The following is a 17,654-nucleotide window of genomic DNA, read 5'->3' on the forward strand; positions in this document are numbered from 1 at the left end:
AGAGTCACTCAGAGGGAGAGAGGTCTTTGCCTCATATGTTAAACAGACCAGTTCCTAATCCAGAAGCTTGAAGGCTCGCTACGTAGCAGGGACCCTGCTCAGCATTTTGCATCAGTGAGACATCATCTCTTTGACTTCACAATAGCCCTTGGAAGGTGGACACTAGTATTTCTGTGTTACGAGAGGAAAAACAAAAAAGACTAGGCCCAGAGACACCAAGTGACTTGCTAGGTCCTACAGCTAGTTGGTGGCAGAGCCCCAGGTCATCCCCCATCTGTCTGACTCTGGAGCCCCCAGGCTGGTTCCAGGCTACCAGAGAGCACGCATCCCACCCAGGCAGCTTCCTGTCTTTGGGAGTCTATGGACCTGCTCCCTGGGAGGCTGCAGGGTGGATCTGGGGCTTCCCAGGGACAGGAGGGGGCTCCATGCTTGGGAGGAAACCTGTCTTCATCCAAGGCCTTGGCTGCTATAATAAATCATGACACCAGGGCATTCACTTCTAACTCTGCTGGTTGCCCTAAACCAGCGGCTTCTGTTTGAGTCCAGGCCCGGTCAGACCTTAAAGGGCTGTCAGATTGGGTTTCTGCAGCAGGGGAAGCCCAACTCAAATCCCAAATCCTTGAACTCAAATCCCTCTTGGCTTGCTCCTCTCTGGGTTGGCAGCCTCTCTTGCCCCCTCGGTCCATGTACCACCACATGGGCTCCTAGACCTCAGAGGAAGCAGAAGGCTCTCCCCTATCCGGGGCCTCTCACCTGCTCTTCCTTCTGGGGGAAAGCCCCCCACGACCCACAGGCCAGGCCTGGAGCCCCGTTGTATGATCCGGAAACACATCCGTGTGATGCTTGCAATCATTCACACATGTCATTCATTTAATCCCTGCTGAACTATAACTTTTTCCGGGGGGACAGGGATGCACGTGGTGTGTTCCCTTCGCTACAGTGCCAGGCACCTCGTGTGGCACCAGGAGCTTGGGAACTATTTACAGGTTGCCCGAAGCTGCTACAGTGATCCCATCCTCCACAAAGCTCCAGGCAGCGGAGGCCACCTCCAAGGGGCAGATCCATTACCAACCAATTCATTACCCCTCCCTGAAATCAAGTCTTACAGATTGAACAGTGGTGCACTGAAGCCAAATTCAAGACTGAAAAATGTCAAAGCCCAGCCTGCCAGCTTAATGAAATGCTGGCACGGAGGGGAGGGGCTGGGCTCAGCCCCGCCCCCAGCAGACCCAGAATGATGCTGTCAGTGACGTCATTCACCCCACCGGGTGTCCGGAGAAGCTTCTGGCCTGGGCTCCGCTGTCTGGTCCATAGGACCAGATCCAAGCCGTCCAGGCCAGTGGGGCAGGTGGGCCTGGCTCCCCGGGCTCTGGGCTGCTCAGAGGGAAGCTGGTCAAAGCAGGGGTGAGTCAGGGGCCCACCTCTGGGCCTATGGCTGGGGGCTCAGCCAAGGCCAGACCTACAGGAGGACTACATTTCCCAGAGTCCCCCAGGTACCACCCCCCCCACCCCCGAGCGAGCCATTGGGAGATTTAAATAGCCCAGGCCCGAGGCAGCCAGGCCCCAGCTGTGGACGCGTCTGCCTCCCGGTGGCTCCATTGGCGCTGGCCGGCACTGGGGGGCTCGATTGGCTGCCCAGCTGGCACTGACATTCCCCAGGAGCCGGGTGGCAGCCGGAGGTAAACAGCCATGTGCAGGCCTGCTCTCTATATTTAACAGCTGCTGAGGAGCCGGCAGGGAGGCAGAGAGCAGGGGCGGCTCCGGCGTCTTTGGGGGAGAAGGGCCTCACGGCCAGGCTAGTACCAGCCCTTGCCAGGAGATCGTCAACAATGCCCGCCTCCCAGAGCCGGGCCCGGGCCCGGGACCGCAGCAACGTCCTCAACCGAGCCGAGTTCCTGTCCCTGAACCAGCCCCCCAAGGGGGCCCCCGAGCCCCGCAGCTCGGGCAGGAAGGCCTCGGGCCCCTCGACGCAGCCCCCAGCCCCTGGGGACGGGGCCCGCGAGCGGCGCCAGTCCCAGCAGTTGCCTGAGGAGGACTGCATGCAGCTGAACCCCTCCTTCAAGGGCATCGCCTTCAACTCCCTGCTGGCCATTGACATCTGCATGTCCAAGCGCCTGGGGGTGTGTGCCGGCCGGGCCGCGTCCTGGGCCAGCGCCCGCTCCATGGTCAAGCTCATCGGCATCACGGGCCACGGCATCCCCTGGATAGGGGGCACCATCCTCTGCCTGGTGAAGAGCAGCACGCTGGCCGGCCAGGAGGTGCTCATGAACCTGCTTCTGGGTGAGTGCACCCGCCCGTCGTCCACCACCCACCCAGCCAGGCCTTGTGGAGGGAGCTGGACCCACCCCGCCCCTGCCAGGGCCAGCGGTGCCCCTCAGAAACTGACTGGAACAATCTAATGAGGTTAGCAGGAAGGGTGCCCCAGAAACAGGCAAGCCTCTGGCTTGGGGAAAGAGGGAGCTGAGGATGTCCAGACCATAGTCCCCTGCAAAGTGGGAGCCTTGAGAATGCAGAGCCCCAGCGGGAACTTCTGAGGAAGAGCCCTGCCCTGGGCAAAGCACATTGCTGCCCAGAAGCAACTTGGAGTGGGTGCCGGAGGCCTTGAGGGATGTGTCTGGGAGTCTGGCGGGTGCTCTGGAGTGGGGTGTCTAACCCTGTCACTCCCATCCCGTGGATAGGTCCTTGAGTTCCTAGGCTGCTTGCAGGCAGCAGTTGGGAGCTGCCCACCCCCCCACCCTGCTTGGCTCAGGGACCCTGAAAGTTTCCCAGGATCCCTGGTGGGTGCAGGGGTCCAGTCTGGGGCTCCCACCCGCTCAGGGCCTCCTGGAGTGCTTACCTGCCCCTTCCCTTGGCGAGTCACTGGAGGAGAGGACCTGGGGAGCTTTGGTTTGTTTGCAAAGTCTTTGCCACCGGCGTCTTTCGGTCGAGCACTGCCCCGTGCCAGGTGCCACGTGGGCCCATGTGGAAGGCAGGCCCTCCCCTCTACCCAGGAGGTGATGCCCAGCCCCCATCTGGCCCACCCTCCAGGCGCCTCCAGATCCCCGAGGTGCTTGGGCCCCTCTGCTGCCACCCTCCAAGCTGGGCCATGTTAATCTCCGGGCCCTTCTCAGCACAGCCACCATTTGGGACACAAGTGGGGGGCGAGGGGGCATGGCTCAGGCTAAGCCAACACTGACAAGGGGTCCCAGTACCGAAGGGGTGTGGGTTGGGCCCCTGAGAACTGCCATCCAGGGGAAGTTACAGTAACTGTGAGTCTTCCCGCTCGGGTCTCAGAGCATCTGGGGTGGGTGCTGCTGGTGGGATGTGGGGAGGGAGAAGTAGCAGACGTTCGTGCAGGAGATGCCGGGTCTGGTACATCAGTGTTTTCTTGTTCTTATTCCTAAATGATCCGTGTTACTTGCTGTTATTCCCAAATAAGCAGTCGCAACGTGGCTGCTGCTCTTACCGTTCCCACTTCACAGATGAGGAAACTGAGGCTCCTGTAAATAAAGCAACCTGGCCAAGACTTCAGAACTTGAGATTTGCACCAAGTCCTGCCTGACATCCTGGCCTGTGCTCTTTCTGGGCACCTGGAAAGCCCTGGGCTTGGGATGGAGGGGCAGAGCACGGTGGCCCAGGTGCCAGGCCGGGGGGCTTTGGGGGGCAGTGCATAACCGTGGTCTTGTCATCTAGTGCCCGTTGAAGCCTCAGACAGAGCGGTGACTCAAGAAAACTGGGAAGGGGGTGCGGTCAGGTTGCCTGGTGTCCAAGGACGAGCGTGGGAAAGTGTCCTTGAGCTTCTCTCTCAACCCCGCTCCCTAGACCCACCTGCACGGTTCGTCCGTGTGTGATGCTGGAAGTGGTGAAGCTGTACTGGTGATTCATTCAGCACTTACTATATGCCTGGTTTTTCATAAACCACATCATCATGTATCATCCTCACCACAACCCCCAGGGAGAAGCTGCTATGCTCCCTGTTTAAAGAGGGAGAAACTGAGGCACACAGAGACGCTTTGCCCTCAACCATGTGGCTAGTTGGTGATGGAGCCAGGACTGGAGCTGACATAACTCTGGCTGGTCGGGATGAGGCTTCTGGCTTTTACCAGCAACCAGATTCTATGGACACAAAGTTGTTTGTTTCGTAGGACAGAGAGCAGGATTCGAGAAATCTCCCTTCTTGAACAAGGACAGTTGTCTCTCAGTTTTTAAAACATCATTTAGTGAGCTCCACTTAGATACCAAGTACTATGCTATGGATGTCTTGTATTTTATGATGTTAAAATCTTTTTAATGACCGTATAATGTAAATTTCAATATACCCACTACACAGATGAGTTAACTGAGGCTCAGGGGAGTCGAGGGATTTGTCCAACCCCACATATCTGTAAGTGGTAGACCCAGGAACCAAGACAAGTCCTCTAGGCTGCAAACCCCTTGCCTTCCCGCTCACTTTTGGTCTGCAGGCCGGGCAGACCAGTGCACATTGAGGAGTTACCTGCAGAGAGGTCTCCCTTTTACCAGCACTTTTGCTGGCGTATCCAGGTACCAAGACCACGGAGGAAAAAAGAGCCCGGCCTAGAGAAACTGCTCAGAGCAGGCGGGGTGGTCTGTAGACCTGCATTCTTGGTGGGGATGTGGACCCAGAAAAGCAGCAAATAACTAAGGTGGGTTGATACCATGGCTCTGACCTGGCCTGCCAAGAGCGGCTGCCCACACTGCCTTCTGCCCAGGGATGACAGACCAACCTTGAGGGAAAAACTGCACAGATCAGTCTATTCTTTAGTCTTCGGGACCCTGGGCATGGGGTCAGGGGCTTTCAACCCTGGAGCTCTGAGGTTGGAATGGACTTGTCCTGGTCCTCACTCTAACCCTTACTCACTCTGGTCAAGTCAGGTCCCATCGCTGAGCCTCAGTTTCTTCATCTGTACATGGGGCGTCAGACCTGTGGTGGGGATTCAAGAGAGCTGGCCAAGGACCAGGGACAGTGGGCGGCAGGTGGACGTGGACACTGCAGGGTCCAGAGGGATGAGGGGCCCAGCCCGGTCCTGCCTGCCTACTCTGAGCACCAGGGATCCAGCAGAATCCTGGGGGCAGAGCCTCCATGGTACCACTGGGACCTGGGCTCTCCTTGGCCCCAAAGGGGAAAACTCAGGAGCCTTGGGAAATGGAGCTCCAGCCACTGGACCCGGGAGAGTCCCAACTGGGCCGGGAGGAAGTCCTCCCTTCTGCTCCCTGAAATCTGCCTCCCTTGCCGGGGGCTGTGATGTGTTACACAGACTCTGGAAGCCTCAAAGCCAAAAGGGGTCTTAGCAGCTGGCACGGGCTTGGCTCCAGAGTTGGCCAGACCTGGGGGCACATCCCAGCCCTGCTGTGGGAACTGGGGCAAGTGACTTGGCCTCTCTGAGCCTCATTTTCCTCATCTGTCTAATGGGTTGCTAGGATACTTCCCTGAAGAATTACACATGGCACATACCCACGCCAGTTAATGCTTGTGGAACGCAATCAGCATTAGCAACCTCATCACTATTGCCATAGTCAAAAGAAGTCCCAGGTCCAGGGGCGATCCAGGTCCCCTCCAAGCTTCAGGCACCTGTGATGTGACCTGATTCCCCGCTTTGTCCTCTCTCTGCAATGCCCAGCTCGATGATCCCAAAGTAGGCAGCTAATAGGGGACCTGGGCCATTCCCGTTCACCAGACCTATCCTGGTTTCCCCCTGGGCCCATCCTCAGCAGGAAATGGTTTCCATGTCTTACTTCCATGATCTATAAAATAATCTTAATTGAAATGTCCCTGATTATGAAAATTGTATATTCCTTTTTTTCTATGTCATTTTTCATTGTGGGAAAATAGACATAACCTAGAACTTAGCGTTCCAGCCATTTTTAAGTGTACACCAGTTTGCAGTACAGGCTTCCGAGGTGGCTCAGCGGTGAAGAACCTACCTGCCAACGCAGAGGACCTGGCTTCCGTCCCTGGGTCGGAAAGATCCCCAGGAGAAGGAATATTCTTGCCCTGAGAACCCCATGGACAGAGGAGCCCAGCAGGGCTACAGTCCATAGAGTCAGAGATGACTTAGCGACTAAACAGCACATTCACATTGTTGAGCAGCCACCACCATCATCTCCAGAACCTGACCATCTTCCCAAACTGAACCTCTATGTCCATAAACACCAACTCCCCACTCCCCCTGCCCCAGCACCCAGCACCCACACTTTCTGTTTCTATGAATCTGATTCACCTAGGGACCTCGTGTCGGTGGCACCACACAGCATCTGTCTAGTGTCTGACTTGTTTCCCTAAGTACCCTGTCCGCAGGGTGAATCCGTACTGTAGCAGATGTCAGCGTCTCCTTCTTTAAGGCTGAATGATGCTCCATGGTGTGGATGGACCACGTTTTGTTTCTCCAACATCTGTTAGTGGACCCTTGGGTTGCTTCTAGCTTCTGGCTATTGTGAATAATGCTGCTCTGAACACGAGGGTACAAATATCTGTACAAACCCACGCTTTCGATTCTTATGGGTGTACACCCAGGATGTAATTGCTGGAACAGATGGTAACCCCAGGTTTAATTTTTGAAGAACCCCCCAGGCTGTTTTCCACAGCAGAAGAACTGTTTTACATTCCTGCCACCTGTGCACAAAAGCTCCAATTTCTCCACAAGTGTTCTTGGCCAGCACTTTAAAAAAAAAAAAATAATAGCTGTTTTAATGGATGTGAAAAGTGGTGTCTCATGCTTCCTTAGTGATAAATATGGAGAAGGCAGTGGCACCCCACTCTAGTACTCTCGCCTGGAAAATCCCATGGACGGAGGAGCCTGGTGGGCTGCAGTCCATGGGGTTGCTAAGAGTCGGACATGACTGAGCAACTTCACTTTCACTTTTCACTTTCATGCATTGGAGAAGGAAATGGCAACCCACTCCAGTGTTCTTGCCTGGAGAATCCCAGGGATGGGGGAGCCTGGTGGGCTGCTGTCTATAGGGCCACACAGAGTAAGACAGGACTGAAGCGACTTAGCAGCAGCAGCAGCAGCAGCAGCAGTGATAAGTGGTGTTGAACGCCTTTTCATTATATATCCTTACGATGAGGAAAATTCAAACCAGGACAGATGACAAAGCAAGGGAGGAATTCCTTGGTGGTCCAGTGGTTAAATCTCCAAGCTTTCAGTGCAGGGGATGAAGGTTCAATACCTGGTCAGGGAACTAAGATCCTGCATGCCTTGAGGCCAGAAAAAAATTTTAGTTAAAAAAAAAAGAATGTCTCCCTTAAGCCCCTTCCTCAGGAATAACCACCGCTGCTGTTTGGGTCATGAGCCTCTGGATGTTTCTCTTTGCTTCTAAAATGACCTCCTGCCGTGTTTTGCCCAGCTTGGCCTCGTTCTCACGGCCCTTTCAGGCCTGCTGGGCCACGTACTTCCCATCTGGGCCCCCTGAATCCCTTCACATCAAGCATGAGGGGTTGAGAAACCAGAACCAACTCCTTCAGCCTAGCAGCACTCCCCCGCCAACTCCCCACAAGCATCTCACAGCATCCCCTCCCCCCACCCAGCCCCTGCTCACCCCCCCCCAATAATCTGTTCTGTCAGCTCCCCCACCTCCGGCCCCCAAGCCCTGCTCTGGGGGACAGCTTAGGTGACAAGCCCTCTGTGGGGCTTGCATAGCCTGTCCCTGGTTGATGGATATTTAGACTGATCCTAAACCCTCACTGTCGGGAGCACTCCGGCTAGAGACGCCAGCTCAGCTCCACAGAGAGAGAACATTCTCCACCCTTCCTGTCTCATCATCTCAGTGCGGCTCAGCTAAAAGGTCCCTCCAGTTGGCCTCTGGCCACCCCCAGATGGGGTCAGGGCCCCCTTGTTGGGAGGGAGCCACTGGGGGGTCCTCTTCTGTGTCACCGCACTCCCCCAGCCAAGCCTGGTGCCCTTCGACTTCTATCTATACCCATGGTTTTGCTTTCCTTGCACCCAGGAGGTCTTCTGAGATGAATCAAGCCACTTTAATATCTGGGTTCTTCAGGTGAGAATTAGGGAAACCTGCAAAGTTCTAGAACTCGCTTAGAGTCATGCCGGCCAGGGGAGTTAGGGACAGACCGGGACACTCCTGTCAGCCCCCCAACCCTGGGCACCGAGGGCTGGGGCAGGGTGTGTGACTGAAGACAGGGCCACTGTGGTCAGGAGAGATGCCTGGTTCGTACACACACACACACACACACACACACACACACACACTGCTCACACCAACATAGCAGAGGTCCCAGTGCCAAATGCCTGGAGTGTTTCTGCCTCTTCTCAGGGTTTCCCTTCCATCAACCTCTCTGCTCACTGCCCACGTCCCCAGAGCTGTGTTCTTCTAGAACAGTGCGCTGGTTTTTAAAATAACTGTTGTGTGCGCGTACGCACGCCCTAAAACACACAAGGCATAAAATTTGCCATAAGTGTCCAGTTCAATGGCATTAAGTTGTACAACCATGCCCACCACCCATATCCTGAATTTCTTACATCTTCCCCAGCTGAAATTCTGCACCCATTAAGCACTAACTCCCCAGCCCCTGGCATCCTCTAATCTATCTTCTCTCTCTATGAATCTGCCCGTCCTAAGGACCTCATGAAAGTGGAATCATGCAGTATTTGTCCTTTTGTAAAAATAACTTTTTAAAAACGCACACAGATCATGCCTCTTCACGGTCAGAAAAAAAATGTTAATGCAGAATTACAAAAAGACAACAAAAATGAGCCTCATCCTCCCACCCAGTGAGAATCACAGTTAACATTTAGTGCGGTGACTTCCAGACTCTTTTCACCACGTATAGACACATTTACATCTTAATTTTACAAAAACAGCATTATCCTACTGTAAATCCGGTGTGGTCATTGGCCTTTTCCACTTAAACCCCAGAGCTGTCCTTCCGTGGCTATAAATACACATCTGCTTCATCATTCGCAGCGGCCCCAGAGCGCTCCGTCGTCTAGACTTGGCCGCAGTCTGGCCCATCTGTCTCCGACTCAAGGGCATCGGGTTGGTGCGGGGTTTTCAGCATCACGAAGGATGCTGCAGTGGACATCTTGACCATGAATCGTGGGGCACATCCCTAACTATTTCCCAGGGAGACAGTCCTACCCATGGAAGGGCTGAGTCAAGGGAGGCCTGCCATAGAGACTTCTGAGTCTGAATCCAAAGCCCTTCAGAACGTTTAGACCGATTTACACCATCACCACCATCCTAGAACGCTAACCGGGCTGTTTCCCAGATTCCTAGAGGGAATGGAATGGGAGAGCAGAGGCCAGAGGAGTGGGTACCCCTCCTCCCAGCTCCAGGCAGTAAGAGATGTCGGTACTGTCTGTTCCTTGCGGGGTCCACAGCTGCCCCTTCCCCACCCGTCCCCGGCCTGCCCTGCTGCTGAACTAGTCCCATGGTGGGCATCTCAGGGGGAGCAGCCAAGCTCGAGGGACCAGGAGGGACCACCCCAGCAGCACCCCCCGCTCCTGCCCACCAGAGTGGGAGAGAAAGTGAGCGCCAAGGCAGATTCTTTTCGCCTCTGAGGCATCCGCACGGCGGGTAATAGTTGTGCTTCCTGCAAGGGGATTTAGGCATCTGAGCCACCCGCCTGGTGAGAGGGGCAGGGAGTGGAGATTGTTGGTGGGGCCCAGCCCTGCAGACCAGGCAGCCTTTAGAGTAGCTTCTGGAATGACCCCCATTCTATCAATGAAGGGAGGAAGCTCAGCGGGAGAGCTGTGCCAAGGTCATGAAATTCACAAGCAGCCAACCTTGAGGCCCGCCTCTGTTCCTGGAGCCCAGGTGCGCAGCCTCTGCCCTACTTGATGGCGGTGAGCAGAGGCCCAGGGAGGTTAGGCCACCAGCCTGGGTCACACAGCGCTGCAGTTCTGGCCCCTGAACTTGCTGCCAAGCAGACCTGTCCCCACAGGCGGGGCGCCCTGCCTCCCTCCCGGTCCAGAAAGAAATATAGGTCAGGGACCTCGACCTGCCATGTGAGCAGAATTCACGGAACCTTGAGTGACGGAGCCATTTGCTTCTATTTCTGGGCGCCAGAGTATGTGCTGACGTGTTAGAATCAGTCACAAGAGGGCTGGCCACGGTGCTGGGGGAGGGGAAGGCAGCCTGGGGGGGCAGTGGGAGGAGCTTGTGGGGGAGGCCCCAGGGCCATCGGCTCTGCTGGGGAGCCATCCCCCCACAGCCTCCTCTACACCCAACCCTCAAAACCTGGCAGCAGGCAATAGTAGGGGGAGAGACCACGGGCTCATCACACCTGTAGAGAAGCCCCCTGTCTAATTTACTGCCCATCTCTGCACCCCACCTGCCCCCAGTCATCTGGTACCCTGCCAGCCTGGGGCACCAGCCCCAGGCCTGGCCCTAGCCTAACATACTCAGGAAGCAGTGGGACCCAAGATCTATAGGTCAAGTGAATGAATGAAGGACCCGAGAAGCCCAGGGTGGAGGGGCAGTTTTCACCTCATTATGGCCTCAAGGGACAGAGCCAGCCAAAAATAGCAGATTTCCAAAGGCCCAGATGTGGGGTTTTCAAATCATGGCACACAGCCAGCCTCAGAAGCCTCTCAGGGGACAGAGGAGGGTCCCCCATTTCCAATAGCCCCAGTGACAGCCATGGGGCTACTTCTCTTATCCGTTCATATCCTGAGTCTCTGTTGTTCAGTCGCTCAGACTCTTTGCGACCTTGGGCTACAGCACGCCAGGCTTCCCTGTCCTTCACCATCTCCCAGAGTTTGCTCAAACTTATGTCTGATTCTTTGCGACCCTGGACTGCAGCATGCCAGGCTTCCCTGTCCTGCACCATCTCCCAGAGTTGCTCAAACTCGTGTCCATTGAATTGGTGATGCCATCCAACCCTGTCATCCTGTTTCTCCCTTCTCCTCCTGCCCTCAGTCTTTCCCAGCATCAGGGTCCTTTCCAATGAGTTGGCTCTTTGCCTCAAGTGGCCAAAGTATTGGAGCTTCAGCTTCAGCATCAGTCCTTCCAGTGAATATTCAGGGTTGATTTCCTTTAGGATTGACTGGTTTGATCTTGCAATCCAAGGGACTCTTAAGAGTCCTTCAGCACCACAATTTGAAAGCATCAATTTTCTGGCACTCAGCCTTCTTTATGGTCCAGCTCTCACATCCCATTGATTACATGACTACTGGAAAAATCATAGCTTTGTCTTACATTGGGAAAAAATGTTTTGCTGCTAAAAAAGTTTGAAAGGTGTGGGTCTAGCTCGATTCCTGGCCCGTTGGTCTCGACAGTCCTCGAGGAGAGCTGGGACACCTGGCCTGGGGGCAGCGGGCAGCGAGGCAGAAGCCCACCTGGCCTCCAGCCTCCACATCAGACTGAAGCCCTGAGCCCAGCTCCCCGGTCCCAGGCAGCCCATGGAGAAGCAGATGCTGTCCGTCCCACCTACTTCCTCCTGGAACCCAGAGGCTCCCTCTGGGCACCTCTGCTGCAGTTCACACTCGTCTGGGAAAGCAGATTCCTGCCAGCGAGAGTTTGCCAACTTGCTGAGCCCTGGTTTGCAGCTGAGAAACTTGGTCACTAATTAGATAGATGGCCCACATGGCTTAGATGGTAAAGAATCTGCCTGCAATGTGGGAGACCTGGGTTCAGTCCTTGGGTTGGGAAGATCCCCTGGAGAAGGGAATGGCAGCCCATTCCAGTATTCTTGCCTGGAGAATTCCATGGACAGAAGAGCCTGGCAGACTACAGTCCATGGGCTCACAAAGAATCAGACACAACTGAGTGACTAATACACACACATACACACACACACCCCCCACATCTTCCTAGTGGCCAGTGTCATGGTTCTGTCTAGGGACCCCATCCTGGTCCACATCAGTCCCACCCCCAAGCCACCAGCCCAGGATGCTGTGGCCTTCCTTCAGGTGCTGAGGGTCTTGGAACCTGGGCCAGATCATTTTGACACTGATGGGACCTCAGAGAAGGAAGTCCTTTTGCTGATGCACCTGCTCAATACCACCCAGCCTCCAGGGTCTGAATGCCTGGCTCAGGCCAGGCTGGGGCTTTGGAGTAACAAGAGCAGTTGTGCCCTCAACCAGCACGTACCGGGCTGTTCTAAGTACTTGGTAGGCACTAGGAGCTCATCTCATCCTGCGAGAACCCTTGTTACAGGTGGGCAGACTGAGGCTCCGACAGGTGAAGGCACTTGTTGAGCCAAGGAGCTGGGACTGGAACCCCACCTGTGACTCTGAAACCTGCACGTTTAACCCCTTACCTGTGAACTGCCTCCTCCCCAGGTGGCGGCAGCCTGTCATGAGGTCGGGGAGTGGTCTTTCCGGACTGGAGAGGACTGGCTGCCTCCTCTCGGCCTGGCCTCGTCCCTTTGCTGCTCCGTTGGGCTCAAGGTCCCCGGGGCTCAGATGCCACCACCTTCCTCCAACTTCCACCTGCCCTTTTGGTCCCCTATGTCCTGCTGGGACTGTGGCCTCCATGTCGTGTGGGCTCCAGATTCTCCCAGCCTCAACCTGGGTTAGCAGCCTGCATACTGGAAGGTCTGAGCTCCTGGGAACAAGTTGCCACGCGGAGGGGGCGGGGCATGCAACAAGGTGGGCTCCCTCTGTTAGACTCCTCCCCCTCTCATGGACCGGCAGCCTCTGCATCCACCACTTCCTGCTTCTGCCCCCTCCCTGGGTGGTCCAGGATGGGCAGATATCAGCTGGCCCTATGGCTAAAGAGAGGGGCAGGCCCCAGGGAGGGCAGGGCTTCAAATCCCCAACCAAGAGCCCAGACTGCAAGCAGCAACCCTGCAGAGGGCAGGGAGAGAGGATTCCTGCTCTGCCCAGGGAGCGCAGTGTTACCCGGGTGCCTGGACTTCCAGCCCAGGGACCACCAGATAAATACCCCGGGACACTCCAGACACTGCAGCTGGCCAGTTTCAAAAGCAGGTTACAGAACGGTGTGTGTGGAGCACGTCACAGCTTTTATTAAATCAACCCTCTGTAGGTGGAGAGAAGGTTCTGGGATAGTGGCTATCTCTGGGTGGCAGAATTACAGGCGATTTAAAATTTTATTTTGTCTCCTGTTTTGTAAGTTTTCTACAGTGAACATCAATTGTGTCATTTTTTTCCCAAAGATTTTTTTTTTCCCGTTTCTGAACAAGAACGATTGCAGGACAACAATTTCAGTTGTCTCCTGCAAAGTTTCCAGGAAAGCTGTCAGCGCCAGGCTGCCCTGATCTGTCGTTTGATACTAATCTTCCACTTTTCACTGGCTCCCCCTGTGTGCCAGGCACTGGGGGGACCACCTCGTCTGGTCTTCTGGGGAATCCCTGTTGTAGCCCTGACCCTCTTATGTCCCCCAAGCCCTTCCGTCCCAAGCAAACCCGGGACAGGCAGTCGCCCTGCAGGCACCGCGCCAGACCTCCTCTGGGTGCAGGTGGTTGTAATCTTGCCTTAGCGGTGAAAGAAGTTAGGTGACTTGCCCAAGGTCACAGGAGGCTCCAAGGCTGGGGCTCAAATCTGGGTCTCTGGGACACTTGTGAGCCCCCAGCTTGGCTGCCTGGGTGAAACGGGGGCCTTGGCTTGGGGCCTTCGTCTAACGGCCCAGAGAGGCAGGGCATCCTCTCCCAGGCCACACAGCGGGGTGCTGGCGGGGGCCGAATGGACAGATTCGTGTCTCCCCTAGACTCCCCAAATGGGAAAGAGCCCACCCCTCTGCCCCCGGCCAGGACTCAGCTAACACGTGGAGACCTGCCTTCTGTGTCTGATGCTGGGCAGAAGCCAGTGAACAAAACAGACACGGCTTGGCCCCATTCCACGAAGGGATGATGCGAGGGAGGGAGTGAGAGCTGACGAGGAGCTGCTCACCGCCCAGCGGGGAAGCACGGTGAGGATGACGGAGAGGAAGTCAGGGGGAGGGGAAAGGGAGCATCCAGAAAGAAAGAGGAGCAGAGTAGGATGCTCAACCTCCAGGGCTCCGTCCCGTCCCTGTAAAGGGAGGGCAACAGGGCTCCGCTGCCGTGGGAAACAGTTTGGTGGCTTCTCAGAAAGTTACACATCGTTACTGCACGATTGGGGAGCTTCCCTGGTGGCTCAGCTGGTAAAGAATCCGCCTGCAATGCAGGAGACCTGGATTCGATCCCCAGGTTGGGAAGATTCCCTGGAGAAGGGAACAGCTACCCACTCCAGTACTCTGGCCTGGAGAATTCCATGGACTGTACAGTCCATGGGGTCACAAAGAGTCGGATACAATTGAGTGACTTTCACTTCACTGCATGATGGAGCAATTCCACCTGTAGGAATGTGCCCCCAAAGAACTGCAAACAGGTTCTCAACCAATCCTCGTCCACAAATGTTCATAGCAGCATTATTCACCACAGCCGAAAGGGGCAGACCACCCAGATGCCACCAACAGATGAATGGATAAAAAAAATTGTGGCAGGTCCAGACAATGGAATAATAGGCAGCCATAAAAAAGGAGTGGAAGTTTTGATGCCAGCTGCAACATATATGGGCCTCAAAAACATTATGGTACGGGAAAGAAGCCAGACTCAAAAGGTCTCACATTGTACGACTCCATTCGTATGAAACGTAGGGAACAGGCAAGTCCACAGAGCCGAAGGCAACTCAGGGGTTGCCAGAGGCTGGGGGAGGGCGGATGGGGACCGATGGCTTAATGGGGACTGGGTTTCCTTTTGGGTGATGAAAATGCTTTGGAACTCGATGGAGGAGGGTGTTTGCCCAACATTGTGGATGCACTAGAAGCTGCTGAACTGTACCCTTAAAAATGGTTATTTGTATTAATAGTTAGTGTTAGTTGCTCAGTCATGTCCAACTCTTTGCAGTAGCCCACCAGGCTCTTCTGTCCATGGGATTCTCCAGGCAAGCATACCGGGGTGGGTTGCCACTTCCTCCTCCAGGGGATCTTCCCAACCCAGGAATTGAACCCAGATCTCCTGCAATGCAAGGAGATTCTTTAAAGTCCGAGCCACCAGGGAGGCAATTGTACACATGAATCTCACTTCAACTTAGAAAAGATAGGTATGGTGACACCCTGTTCTTGGTACTGGAGGGGACTTCACTGAAGTTCTTAGGGAAAAACCAGCAGCCCAGAGCCCCTTTGGTCAGGATGAGATTCTCCAGGTGCCCACAGTGGCCCACAAGACCCCTGCTCACCACTCTCTCATTCAGCACCTTTACCTGTCCGAACTCCCCAGGGAGGGCTTCGCTAGTGGCTCAATGGGAAAGAATCCACCTGCCAATGCAGGAGATGCAGGAGACATGGGTTTGATCCCTGGGTTGGGAAGATCCCCTGGAGGAGGGCATGGCAACCCACCCCGGTATGCTTGCCTGGAGAATCCCACAGACAGAGGAGCCTGGCGGGCTACAGCCCATGGGGTGGCAAGTGTCAGACATGACTTAGGGACTAAACCACCACCGCCATATCCCAGGGAAGTGTGTTCCAGGGAGAGGGAACAGCCACAGGCGAAGGCCCCGAGGTGGAAACCTTGCTGGGAGGTCCAAGTGGCCCAAGTGAGGAGGGGGTAGGGTGGGAGGGGGCAGGGTGGCGCTGACGACCTGGGGGCCCCCCTCTCTCCCACCCGCAGCCCTGCTCCTGGACATCATGACGGTGGCCGGCGTGCAGAAGCTCATCAAGCGGCGTGGCCCGTTCGAGTCGAGCCCCAGCCTCCTGGACTACCTCACCATGGACGTGTATGCCTTCCCCGCTGGGCACGCCAGCCGCGCGGCCATGGTGTCCAAGTTCTTCCTGAGCCACCTGGTGCTGGCCGTGCCGCTGCGCGTCCTGCTGGTGCTCTGGGCCCTGTGTGTGGGGCTGTCGCGGGTCATGATTGGCCGCCACCACATCACCGATGTCCTCTCCGGCTTCGCCATCGGCTACTTCCAGTTCCGCCTGGTTGAGCTGGTGTGGATGTCCTCCAACACCTGCCAGATGCTCATCTCCGCCTGGTGAGCCACCCGTCCGCGGGGTGGCCCGTCGGAGGAAACGGGGCTGTCAAGGGAGGGGGGAACCGGGCCGCCCCAGCTCATCCCCTCACCCCCATCGTGGTTGGAGGCTGGTGACGTCAGGCCGACACGCCAGCGACCATCCCATCCCTCCCACTGTGCGGGGTGCCCCCTGCCCCCTTAATCAGACTCTGAGTCCCTCTGTAGACGAGCTGGGGCCCAGCCGTGGGGCAGCCCTGCTGGGCTTCTGCTCTGGAGGGTACCAGGCCAGAACCACGCGGGGGGCCAAGTCTCGTCTTGTCCTTTCATCACCACGACCGTTGAGTTCCTGGCTGTGCCCACCTCACTGTAGCACGATGCCTGATGAAATACCCACGGCCCACCGCCCAACGCAGGTGCCATCACTATTAACAGTCACCGACAGCTTACTTAGGGCAGCGCTTTCCAAATGGTGCCCCACCGGACACCAGCCTGCAAGACGCCTTGGGAGGAAAAATGGTCTTGTGGTCAAACAAATTTGGGAAATGCTGCATACACGCTGGACGTCCCCGGGGGCCGGGACTGGCATAAAGGCTCTGACAAGTCCTGCAGAAAAGCTTCTTGTCAAACCTTGTTTAATCCCTGTTTCCTAAACTTATTTGACCACAGAACCCTTTTCTCACGGAACAGCTAGGAACCCTCCAAGGAACCGCGTTGCTCCAGGGGCATTTGGGGAGACGCTGCCCAGGAGCGGAAGGGCCTGAGGCATGAGCTGGCCTCTCCCGGTGCTGGGCCCCGGAGCCCAGGGAGACCAGGTGTCCGGGCTGCTGCCCAGGAAAAGCCTTGGGCGGCAGTGCCGCTTTGGCCCCCAGGGGCCAGACTCTGTGTGACCTAATAGGTCGTGTCCAGGTCAGCCATGCCGGATGTGCAATTCACATGACAATACAGATGACATGCAGCCATCTCGCCTGTGTGGGTGTTTTTCCTTCTCTGATGCAAGTTTCCAGGTGGGAGAGTCCCTGTTAACTTGAAGGCAGGGGAGCCGATTCCTTTACCCCCAGTCAGGCCACAGGGTCAGGTGGTCAGGAAGCAGTGGGCTCCTAGGGCTGAGTTGCCCTTCTCCCTGAGGTCTGTGCTAGGGTTCCCTCCATCCCCAGGCCCTGCACTGGCCACTCTGCCCCAGGGCCTGGTTCTGATCAGTTTGGGAAGCCCCCACTGTGGTGCAAAGGGAGATCTCCCCTGGGGGCCAAGACGCCCCCTTATCCCCTGCTGGCCAGAGCCCTGACCCAAGGATGTGGTCGGTACCAGGACAGGGGAGGCGGGACGAGGGAGACATCAGTGCCAACCAACCGTGGATTCCTGTCCTGGCTGCCGTTAAGGAAGAGCCACAGACTGGCGGCTTAAAACAACCATAGCATGCTCTCTCTCAGTTCTGGAGGTTAGGAGTCCAAACTCAAGGTGTCAAGAGGGCCACACTGCCTCTGAGACTCTGGGTAGAATCCTTCCCCACCTCTTCCGTGGAGGCTCAGACCGTAAAGAATCCGCCTGCAACGCAAGAGACCGAAGTTCAATCCCTGGGTCGAGAAGATTCCCTGGAGAAAGGAATGGCTACCCACTCCAGTATTCTTGCCTGGAAAAGTCCATGGACAGAGAAGCCTGGTGGGCTACAGTCTGTAGGGTGGCAAAGAGTCAGACACGACCCAGCAACTAACCCTTCACTTCCACCTCTTCCGGTTTCTGGTGGTGGCTACATCACTGCAACCCACGCCT

The 17,654-nt window shown here is 56.1% G+C and overlaps 1 protein-coding gene across 1 annotated transcript; it reads left to right on the forward strand.

The window, feature by feature from the left end:
* The first annotated feature begins 1,254 nt into the window (after positions 1-1,254).
* Positions 1,255-16,847, forward strand: PLPP7 (phospholipid phosphatase 7 (inactive)). Its single transcript, XM_027556596.1, has 2 exons — positions 1,255-2,280; positions 15,548-16,847. Exons 1-2 carry the CDS (start codon positions 1,830-1,832, stop codon positions 15,910-15,912), a joined length of 816 nt encoding a protein of 271 aa, XP_027412397.1. The 5' UTR covers positions 1,255-1,829; the 3' UTR covers positions 15,913-16,847.
* Positions 16,848-17,654: the final 807 nt, after the last annotated feature.

Source organism: Bos indicus x Bos taurus, chromosome 11, assembly GCF_003369695.1.
Source record: "Bos indicus x Bos taurus breed Angus x Brahman F1 hybrid chromosome 11, Bos_hybrid_MaternalHap_v2.0, whole genome shotgun sequence".
In the NCBI taxonomy this organism is placed as follows: domain Eukaryota; kingdom Metazoa; phylum Chordata; class Mammalia; order Artiodactyla; family Bovidae; genus Bos; species Bos indicus x Bos taurus.

Coding starts and splice junctions, on each gene's coding strand:
- PLPP7 (XM_027556596.1), top strand. CDS start 1,830: ATGCCCGCCTCCCAGAGCCGGGCCCGGGCCCGGGACCGCAGCAACGTC. Junction 2,281..15,547: donor GCTCATGAACCTGCTTCTGG/GTGAGTGCACCC, acceptor TCCCACCCGCAG/CCCTGCTCCTGGACATCATG.